The 11664-nt window shown below is 44.7% G+C and overlaps 1 protein-coding gene across 1 annotated transcript; it reads left to right on the top strand.

Annotated features, from left to right (window-relative positions):
* Positions 1 to 142: 142 nt before the first annotated feature.
* PrBP (Prenyl-binding protein) lies at positions 143 to 11361 on the top strand. Its single transcript, XM_084599154.1, has 6 exons — positions 143 to 305; positions 477 to 539; positions 620 to 645; positions 754 to 879; positions 1595 to 1700; positions 9065 to 11361. The coding sequence occupies exons 1-6, from the start codon at positions 265 to 267 to the stop codon at positions 9144 to 9146; spliced, it is 444 nt and encodes a 147-aa protein (XP_084455280.1). The 5' UTR covers positions 143 to 264; the 3' UTR covers positions 9147 to 11361.
* The last annotated feature ends 303 nt before the right edge of the window (positions 11362 to 11664 follow it).

Genomic DNA, 11664 nt, shown 5'->3' with positions numbered 1-11664 from the left:
CCCGATTAAATAAAAAAAATAACCTATATTTAACGTAGTCAATACATAGAAGTTTACCAAATTTGTTTTACGCGGTGATATTTAGAGCAAAGTTGTTTTAATGAGTCCACTCTTATTAATTTTATGAATGAGCACTGGGTCCATAACTATCCTTGTAAACATCGGCAGCTACTGGAGTTGCTGTAGCCCTGTGGCTCCGCCGGCGACCGCGTGAAATACGTTGCTTGTGGGGCATTTAGTTTTTGTTCTGAACGGTGCTCTTAAATGCCTTCGAAAGGCGAAGACATATTGAATGGATTTAAGCTGTATCCTTTTTCCTTTACATTTCTCATGACGCAACTGAACCGCACGCTTGTTGCGAGCGCATGTGGGGCACTGATTGATTGTGGTGGGGCCATATCCCCACGAAGTCGTACGTCGCTTTTTAATTCAGATGCATGACCAAATATTTTTTCTTGACTCCTGCGCCACTTCAGAAACTGGATGAATCTAAGAGATGCTGACACCGGGAAGATGCTCTGGCAAGGGACTGATGATCTGTGAGTGCCGGTTCTCAAGACAATTTTTGTCGCTACTTTACTGTGTGTCGGTTTAATCAAAACTTGATTTACGATTTCAGCTCAAAACCAGACGTTGAACACGAAGGTATGACCCCTCTGGTGATTCGCTTCGTTTTCTAGGTTTAGGGATGTGTGCGCGATTTTCGTCGAATTGTTCTAGTAATTTCGAATCCTCTTTTTCTCACTTCTGTAGCTAGGGTACCAAAGAAGATACTGAAATGTCGAGCCGTGTCTCGAGAGATCAATTTCTCCTCTGTCGAGTCTATGGAAAAATTTCGGCTGGAGCAGAAGGTTCTGTTCAAAGGGCGGTGCCTGGAAGGTAAGCAGTTCTCCTTACAGCGCTAAATGCTTCCTCGGAAGGTCTCGGTGTGACATCTGCGCTCTTCACTCGTATCGCTGCTGCCCTTACACTGCGTCTTAATCCTGTTAACTTTACTCCAAGCTTGGCTGCTGACTTTGCTCAAGGCAATGTCGGTTAGCGATGAAGGTGCTGTCGTGTCCGATACCGAAACCAATATACTGCTTGCTTGAGCGAGCTTTTCTTCTTTTTTTCCCCCCGAGGTTGTGTTGCGTTAGCTCATGCTATGCTATGCTATGCTTAAGTGTCATCGTACCAATCTGGACATTTGGTAGCAGTCTTGAAATTTGAAATGTTCCTTTTCATTTATTCCCACCTTCTTGAAAAGGCCATGGATAATATCGCACTTTCACTATTCGGACAAATCAGTAATGTACCATTTTATCATAATGTATAAACTGTTCGGTGTTTCATGGTGAGAAAAAAACTTAGGAAAAGGGAGGATATAAATTCGCAGAACATTACAAGTATTAGGTTCGTGCTGTTTTACCATTGTGTTGCACTTTTGTAAAAAATACGCTTTTGCATATCTTTGTTTTGCCCTGAATCAATTACGTTGCTCCTGCTGCCCTCAAAAGTCAATTTACTAGTCAGTTTACTTGGCATCGAATACACTGTTTTTTCAGTTCGTCTTGCAAACCTCTCCTCTGAATAATTTGATGACTTTTTCTTTCAGAATGGTTCTTTGAGTTTGGCTTCGTCATCCCAAATTCCACCAATACGTGGCAGTCATTAATAGAGGCAGCGCCCGAATCTCAGATGATGCCTGCCAACGTATTGAAGTGAGTAGCGCTGCCCATGCATCTCTGCACATAGTCAAGACTGAAATTTGTTTAAGGGACCACCAGATAGTATTCATATCTTGAGTATAGTGGACTAGAAAAAAAAGAGCATTTGAATCTACGTAAGCAACAGCAGCTGTGTAGGGGAATTCATGGCCAAGGCTTCCAGGCAGCTTATTCAAATCCGAGAGGAAATATTGCCTGCATATTGACAAGAAATAGTTCAGTGAGGAGACAGTGCCTCTTATATTCATGCAGTGCTCAGTAAAAGGAAAAAGTACACAGAGCACCACTGTCGATGTTAATAGAAGCCACTGCTGTTGGGAGTATATCAGTGAAATGGGGCTCTCGGATGCTTGTCATTCATTTGTCTATCATATACATGCGAATCCGGGTTTGGTTTGTATTTCCATGTGATGCTGGGAATTACTGAAATTTCCAGTGCAATGAGGAGGCAGAAATAGGGCTAGGCCATGTGGGAATGAGTGGCCAAGTCTAAAATTTGTGTTCCTGCTTGCTTAACACCACAAATAGGGGCATGAAAGTTATGCATGCAATTGTGCTTCTAGAAACTCGGCATTATGCAAGCACACGATGCATTAAAGCAAAAAAGTCCAGTGTCGTCGCTGATGCACTGTAATCCCATTCACAAAATTGATACACAACATGCCTTATGAATTGGAATCAGAACATGTGAATGCGTAACATAATTATTTACCTTCAGGGCTTCGCATACTTTATCGAAAGCCATAGCTTCTTTGCAGTCTTTTACATGTTGTAGAAAATAAGTAATGGATTACAATTGCTCGATTAAAATGCAACTTAATAGAGCTTGGTTGTAGACCAGTTGGTGGGACGTTGTAAGGAAAAAAAGACTGCAGAAACGGCAGGGTGTTGTGTTCTTGCTTCTGTCCTGTTGCATCTGCAGTTTTGTTCTTTATGATTAGAATGGTCAATTGCAGACCCCGAAAAGTAACTGAATAATTACAAAACAGTAATCAATTTTTATCTCGTTACTTTTGTTGTTGTTGTTGTTTTTTTTTCGACTTTATTGGTGCAAATTTGCTCAAACTGCAATAAACTAATGCACCTTGCTTGACATTTTTTGCACATTAATTTTCAACAGTTTTCTCTCAAAGTTGTCATTGTTTATTTTACACTGTTTCCTCATGAAGACATCAGCTGCTACACTGAACACACACTGCATGTAAACGCTAGAGGGTAGGGCAGTGCTGTACCTTACAAACGTCTTGCACACCTGCTCATAGTTACGCAGTGCTTCGATGCCAGTTTCTATGTTCACTATGAATCGCCGTGCTTCATTGTTGGTGCTGTGGGCAAATTTGCTGAAAAGGTAAAGAAAGTCTTTTGTACGTATTTTGCTGGGAACATCAGATGCGGTTTCTTGTGCGGAACCCTAGCAAAGCCAGTTCAATTCTTCGGCCAAAAGCTGGTGGAGCTTCTGGCACCATGCACAGCATCATGTGGCTAACAATTTGACGCAACCACATTGTCACAGATGTTTTGCATCTGTAACTTTTCTTGCTAACAAGTAATTGATCACAAATGTTACTTTTTGAAAAACTAATCAATAGATTGCAAAATTACACAAAACAATATTTAGGCCCTGCCGCAGTGGTGCAGGGTTAGGGCACTCGACTGCTGCACCCAAGGATGCAGGATCGATTTTTTTCGATGGAGGCGAAAAGCAAGGCACCCAAGGGCTGTGCGATGTCAGTGCACGTTAAAGAACATCAGGTGGTCAAAATTCCCGGAGCCCTCCACTATGCCATCTCTCATAGCCTGAGTCTCTTTGTGACGTTGAATGACATAAATCACACCTATACTGCAATTAGTTACAAATAAGCAGTTACATACAACTCTGCTTTTTGGTATTGTGCTGACATACATCCTTTCTGTCGATCAGTGATGCTGAATGCATAGCTTGCCAGAGGTGTGTCATTCCGATTTCTCAATGGCAGGGTCCTGCAACTTCATCTTCACTGGCTGTCTGTCGGCGAGTTAAATGGCGATTGCAGATTAGAAATGCCTCTGAACGCAACCTAAAGGTAGCACACACCTACTAAAGGTGGAAAATGATTATGGTAAAGGCAAATGTTGCCGTACATCAACATTTGATATTGCCTCTCGGCTGTGTTCACGGCTGTTTTTACGGCTGTTTAAATTAACAACCATGATATTGTTATGGGCAAGATTCACAAACAATAGTCTTCCGCCCAGCTATGGTTGATGGCAGCTCAGATCTGCCCACCCTCGGAGTCATTGTTCTCAGGCAGTCTGCCCCAGTTCATCATCCTCTGGTGCACAACCAGCGCTTACCGCTAAGTAACACTACCCCCTTCGAGAAAAGCACAGTCCTGGTGCGCTCTCCGTTAGTGAAATAGAACATGAATTATAGGGCTTGAGGCGCGACACATGCACGCTCTCGGAGGGTGGTGCTGCGGGTGACGACTTTGGATGCAGAGGTTCAACTTTATATGTGACGTCGGTCACGGGGCGCAAAATATGGTAGGGGCTGTGTAACAAGGCAAAAGTTTTTCACACAACTCCACTCGACGGCACAGGAGCCATAGCAAGACGACAGATCCAGGATTGTAGTGCACATCATGGTGGCGACTGTTGTATCGGCATTTTTGTGAGTCTTGGGATGCTGAGAGCCTGTCGGATGAGCTAGGGGAGTCGACGGGATGACGGGATAAGCAGTCTGCATCTTGAAGCCAGCCGGTCTTGTAGACGACGGAAAAGGTAGATTCTTGTAATCTTAGTGCCTAGCGAACCAAACGGTCTTTGAAGGAGGAAAGTTAATGCAAGACATGGCGGTCTGTTATAACAGTAAAGGGGTGGCCAAACAAATAAGGGTGAATTTCTAATAGCCCAAACAAGTGCCACGCACCCTCGCTCTGTGATAGAATAATTTTGTTCATGCGTAGTTAGGAGGCGGCTGGCATACGCAATCACCCTTGTGCAGCTGTATTGTCGCTGAGTGAGTATAGCTCCAATGCCATGGCCACTTGCGTCAGTGCGGAGTTCAGTAGGAGCGGATGGGTTGAAATGGGCCAAGACTGGTGGAGTAGTGAGAGAAGCAGTAAGCTCAGAGAAAGCTGCAACTTGTTCCGACCCCCAAGAGAAGGAAACGTCTTTCTTCATTAGGTGAGTGAGAGGACGAACATGGGCTGCAAAGTTCGGGACGAACCATCGGAAATAAGAGCGCAAGCCAATAAAGCTTTGAACCTCACTGAATGAACATGGAGTCAAACTCTAACGGCGCGAATCTTGTCAGGGTCAGGCTGAACGCTGGCAGCATTAACCAAGTGACCAAGGGCTTCGATTTCCCGGTGATCGAAGCTGCTCTTCTTGGAGTTTAATTGAAGTCTGTTGCAGCAAAAAAAGCGCAGGAATTGTAAAAAGGCGAAGGAGGTGGCTGTCAAATGTAGACGAGGAAACAATTCCGTCTTCGAAAAAACACAAACAAGTGGTTCTGCTTGAAGCCTTGGAGAAAAAGAGTCCATCATGCATTCGAAAGTAGCAGGGGCATTGCAAAGGTCAAAATGCATGACTAAATTGGTAGAGGCCGTCAGGAGTGATGAATGCTAGCTTTCACGTTCTCTTTCGTCGACAGAGATTTGCCAGTAGCCAGAACAAAGGTCAATGGATGAAAAGTAGCTCGCTCGGTGCAAACTATCAAGCACTTCATTGATACACGAAAGAGGATAGACATCTTTTTTGGTTATCTTATTCAAATGGCGGTAGTCGACGCAGAATCTCCAACTATGATCTTTTTTCTTGACTAATACGACAGGGGATGCCCAGGGGCTACTGGAAGGCTCAATTGTCATTCACCAACATCTTCTCGACCTCTGTTTGAATTATGTGTCTCTCAGCAAGCAAAACACGATAGGGGCGTCTGTGAATATAGTACTGGCGTCACCGTTTTCAATGCGGTGGGTGACAACTAAAGTTTGACCTAATGGGGTTGCACCGAAGCCAAAAAGGTCACCATTGGTGACCAAAAGCTTGTGTAACTCTGCGGCGAATTCAGGTGGGAGATCGGCTGCAAGCTGCTGATAGGATCAGGGTGCGATGTGGAGGACGAGGGAGGAGCTGCAGCTACGGCAGTTGGATGATCTGTAGTCAGAGCTGAAATGGCACAGTCGGTCAGTGCGGACAGTGTAGCTAGTAAAATTCCTTCCAGCAGAACTTGGTTTGAAAAGCTTAAGTTGAGGACAGGGGGAGTGTTGTGGTTGTGGGAGATATGCACAATTAGATGAGGAAGGTTGACATGCCGCTGCAGGATGACATCACTAATGGTACATGGGAGGTAGTCTCCGTCTGGGATGGGTGGGAAAGGCGACATAGGGATGTAAATGGCAACTTCAGGAGGAAGGCGGGATAACTAGCAGTTGGGGTCTTCAGAGCAGAGCGGGAGGTCCAAGGAAAGTAGGCCGGTAGAGCAGTGAATAAGGGCAGAGTGGGTTATTAAGTCAATCGCAAGGATTGTGTCATGAGGGCATTCGTGGAGGATGGTGAACAACACTGGGGCGCGACGGCCAGCGATTGTAACTCGCACAGTACACACGGCAACCACGGCAGCAAGGCTGCCATTGGCGACGCGAACTGTGGACGAGGCGGTTGGCGTGACAGTGAAATGAGGAGCTGAGAATGGACACTTGGGTGCCACAAGGACATCGATGTGGTTATTTTGTAGTGCAGGGGTCAACAGAGGTTTTTCAGTTCGGGTCAACAATGCGGCTACACCTATAGGAGCTAGCTGCATTGGCTAATTTTCCAATAAGTGGCTGGGATAGGGCGATAAAACTGCGGCGAGGAAGAGAACAGGAACGTCGGCTTGCGGGGATGACTAACGGTTGGAAACGCAAGCAGTTGCAGTAGGGTCAGCACAGGGCTGATCGGGGCGAGGTGAGGAATGACGAGGGGTATAGTCTCTGCGGCGACCAAAGTAGGTGAACGGATGGAATGGCGTGTACCAGTGGCTGCGGCAGTTACGGGAGATGTGGCCAATGCGTGAACAAGTAAAGCAGATTGGACAATCGCCAGGGGTATGCCATTCATTCGGATTGTGGTATTGATATCGGGGCGAGAAGCTGGTGTTGGAGGAGGCAGCAGCGATCACTAGAAAGGCAGGCTTGGAATCCGCAGTGTCAGTGATGCAGCCAGAAGGTGTGCCCATATTCGCAACCTCCTGGTGAACAGCGGCCAGAATCAGTGATGTAGTAGTCAGGGTGTTGTCTGGCAAATATGATATGGAGACAGCAGAAGTCATTGCCTCAAGTTCTGGGCCGACAGTGTAAGTCAAAGTACTGTCGTTGGTAGGCTGTTGGAAATTCGGAAGATCGACACAGGACGAGCTAGCAGCCATGTTTGGCAGCCGGTCAGAACTGTGAGATAAAGTGCCTTTCGCTTGCTTGAAACGACGGCACACCTGGAGCACAGAGTCCACTGTGGAACAACCCTTGCACAAGAGGAGATTGAAGGCATCGTCAGCATACCTTTTAGTGTATGGCCGACTTTAACGGCCTCGACTTTGCGGCACAGAGACAGGACATCCTAGATGTGAGATAAGGTTCTGTAGACGTTTGGGCTCGAGAGGCGAGCTCTTTCTTGGCGGCGAGGTGGCGGTCCGAACAGGTCGTGGAGCTTCTTCTTACTGACATCCCAAGTTGTTAAATCATCGTCGTGAGTCTCAAACCAGACCCGCACAGTCCTAATCAAATAGAAGATGACATTCGCGAGCATAAGCATGGGATCCCACCTATCATGCCTGCTGACGCGTTTGTACAGGGCCAGCCAGTCATCTACATCAGCGCCGTTGGTCCCGCAGAAGGTTCCCGGGAGCAGGATCTGTATTTAGAGTCTGTGTCCTTATCTAAAGTGTCGTTATCTTCCCAATCTCGAGTTAGCTGATTAGTGGAAACCTTGAACTCTGTGTCTACCACTTCTAGTTCCGGCATTTCCACCAATATCTGACTTCGAGGTCAGGGAGATAGCGACACTTTTGATATGATAACGGTGCGAACTCGGAATACGGGCCCAGGTTTCTTATTCATAAAAATGTATATTTAGTTATCAGCATTATTCCCTCCCCCTCACTAGATGGTATTCCATGGATCCCTAGGTTAAGTATACAACAAATGTTTATCGCTAGTACTCGCCTATTAGGTTAAAGCAAAAGGTTACATAAATGGGCTGAGTACTGCCTTGAGTGGTGAACGGGACGATGGTAAGTGTTACATTAGGGCTCAGAAACTGGCTATGGGCTTATGGGGCACCAGCAGTGTTCACACCTTAATGAGCTGAATTGAGACGGTGCGTGAAGTGCCTGTTCTTCAAGGGGGAAGTGTGGGCGCCATCGTTGAAGGTTCCCGTCGAGTTCCTTGTGCTGCTGATTGAGCGGTTTGAAGTGGCCAATTGCAGAATACTGTAACAATATTTTGGGCCTCTCCATTGATGGACAAGCTTGGTGCGTTTTAAATGTCACTTTTTCACCTTCTTCGAGCTTTTTATGCACAAAAGAGGTGACCATCTATTCACACGGCATTACTATGGAGCAAAGGAGCTAAACTCCGTTTCATACATCAGGTGCAACGCAGCGAAAGCTACGCAAGTAGTCCGCAAGAAAAAAAACAGGAGACATATCACTACGTGCTCATTCTGTAGTCAAGTGGTTCCTGCGGAAACGGGCTCTATTCCGAGCATACACGTTGGCTGTGTCCTCAGACACAGCCAGCGCCATCTAGTGGCACAACTGGCAAGGTTGCGGGGCAGCGAGAACGCGGCACGAACAAAAACGACATAAAAAACATACACATTCACCAAATCCAACCCTTCTCCCTAAAAAAGGGGCTTTTTATGAAGTTGATGGCAAAAGTAAGATGTATTAAGCTTGCAGACAAAGCAACTATTATTTTCTCTCGTCAAGAGCAGGCACTATTTTTCATCGCGGATGCGGAGAGTGCGAACAAGAGCTGTAGCTTTGGTAGTGTTGCACTTGATGTATGAAACGCAGTATAGCTCCATATGGGAACCTTTCTCCATGTAGGCTAACTCTGAGAAATGGCATTTTGATGAATTCACTTATAAAATATTGTCAGATTTTATGCTTTCAATAAAGTGCATGAGAGAAATAAAGACCAAGTTGAAAGCAAAGCTTCAAATGGGCCTAGTTCGTTTGTCATCTTTCAATTCCTATTGCATTACTCACGGTATGGACAACCAAGTCATTTGGTATTTGCTTTCTCTCTCTCTCTCTCTCTCTCTCTTTCTTTTTTTTGATTAGTGCCCCAAGTAGTGCCAATTGTTCTTGCTCCCCTTGTTTTTCATTTCAGTGGGAATGTTGTAATAGAGACGAAGTTTTTCGACGACAACCTCCTGGTGAGCACATCCAAGGTTCGTCTCTATTACATCTGAGCCAAAGAACCCCCCCCTCCCCGAGTTAACTCCGCCAATGCAGCACCCACAGTGGCGTCTCACTGCTTCCTCTACGAGTGCTCACATTTGCAGCATCTCGAACAAACAATAGCCTCTCCATATATTTGCATTTCCTTCTACACATTGCCAAACACCAGCATGCCTGCCAGCATCTTTCTTATGTGTACCTTTCTTTTCTCTGACCACTTGTGAAGACTGCGATGACATGTACATGAGCACTGTGTGAACCATCTGGTAACCTCCTCCTTTTTTTCATTTGTAAATATTTTGTCACTGAGCTGCGGGTCACACGACTCTCGAGTATTTAATAGTGTTATTTTTGTTTTTGTCAGTTCTTGTTGTGCGATTGTTGTTACTGCTTGCCTTGAAAATCTAGACCAGTGTGGACAGAGAGGAGATAGGCGGCTGTTGCGTGCAAGTGTTGACCATGCTATTATTTTGCCTGCTGTAGTGGCTGTTGTGGAACTTTGTTGAGTATTTCAGCAGCATGAGCTGGCTGCACTAGTCCAGACAAAAGTCCAAAAGCGTCGTATGAGCACATTTTGCCCGAAGCCATGTCGTATGCTTGCAGTGACTATTCCAAAGTTATTTTATCACTGTGGGCAGCAAGCGTCATAGTATCGCAAACTTTATTGCCTTTGGGTGTTAAAATTGGCTGCCCATGCAGCACATTGTAAAGCTCTTTGCTGAATAGCTTTGCTTTGCTTTTAACTTTCATTAATAATACAAGTACTGACCACAGAATGATAGGACAGCAGTGTTAGTGCTTCTATGATGTGTTTAAGCATTTTTATTGCAAGTATAAGCTGCTTTGGTCAAATTATTAGAGCTTCGCTTGCTGTGTGCGTCCAGCAACTAACGGCCAGTACCAAAATGTCATCAATGTGTATGTATTGGTTGTCGAATTTCTGCATTCCTTATGTAACGTAAACATTTTATTACAGAGAAAGGCCAGGGCCCACCTTGCACAAAATGCTTGTGCTGTTTTGCATTTTGTTTTCCAGGTGATTTCAGTTCTTGTAATGTGATACATCACTGCTGTTATTACAGCGTTACTATTTTGTCCCGATAAAAAAAAAACTAAGTTGCACAGCCTTCTTATCCTCGAGTGAATCTGCCGTGGAGACCCATTGTCTACTTACACAAGCACATTCCAACTGTGTTGCACCTAGACTTGTCTATTTACTGCTCTCTTGTTCACACGCCACGATCCTCGGAAATTTTTGGGTCGTCAATGTGATCTGCACCATGTCACTTTGAGCGAACATAACTTGTCAGCTTTTGACGTGTATATCATTTGGGTCTTCTGTAACTCTTTGCGACGATAGCTGTGTGGACGCTACTTTCCAGAGTTGACGCAGTATGCAAAAGTTTGGTACGCATTATATTGCACATCAGCAACCACGTTACCTCCGTGATGCAAAAAGCAAACCAGTAGTTGTCATTTATTTGCCCAATTAGAATAGAAGAGAATAATTTTGTTCTTTGCTTATGCTTGTTAGCTTTTAGCAGCAAGTTGTTTAAAGTGTAGAGCTGAACGTAAATTTTTCAAAGCAGAGTAGAGTGGCACCACTGCATTCCGGCACTTCCCTTAGTTCTTGAGAAAAACTCGTTTTTGACTGGGTGAGCATTGAAACAGTTGTACATAGTTTACGCCAACATTTTATTCATTTTCACGCCACTTATTCGGGCCCATTTACAAGTAAATGGAAGAGGCCAAGGTAAAAGCTGCTTGTTCACAGCTTGAGGGGCTTTTGGCCTCCATCATCATAGTAGCTGCCATCATTAGGACTGCGGAAGTTTGGGCTTGTTGATGAAAATCCACGGTGGAAAAGCAGTGCAAGCTACCCAGCACACAGAGAGAAAAAGAAAAAAAAAAAAGACATTACATGCCATCTTGAGGCCCAGGAAACAAGGACGACAGCCTGGGTGTTTTCTTCATTTGCTTATCACCAGCCAGTGCTTGCATACACTGTGTAAGTCAGCTGTGCACCCAAAGATGGCACCCACGCTGCCATATAAAAACCATCTATATGAAAAATGTCGCCTATTTTATGGGTGGAAAAACACTAGTTTGAAATTGACAGTAGCATTTGTTGTACACCTGGCTTTTTCCTGCAGTTTTCCAAGATATAAAATGTACACTGTGATAATTGGTGCAAAAAAAGAGAGCAATAAATTTGGTTTCCTCCAATGGTGCAGTTTCCTTTTTCAATTTAAATAACAGGCTGGTAACAGAATGGTCGGGAAACGTCGGCAGTTTTCTCATGCTTTACCGAACAAACTATCCTTTGGCTCTGCATGTATTCATGTCCTCCAAAGGTTGTTTTTCCCTACTTCACGGTGCACATGGTGTAAACTTTGAACAAAGCTTTCAAGCATGCATTGCTCCAAAAATGCCTATTAATGTTTCTACTAAACTACCAACTTTTAGCAAAACAAACGTCAATATAGAATAAAATTTCTTGTACTCTATTTCATGTAGTTTTACTGTTAA

This window comes from Amblyomma maculatum, chromosome 3 (assembly GCF_055883805.1).
Source record: "Amblyomma maculatum isolate TAMU_Amacu chromosome 3, ASM5588380v1, whole genome shotgun sequence".
NCBI lineage: Eukaryota > Metazoa > Arthropoda > Arachnida > Ixodida > Ixodidae > Amblyomma > Amblyomma maculatum.
This window is presented reverse-complemented; position numbering and strand designations above follow the sequence as displayed.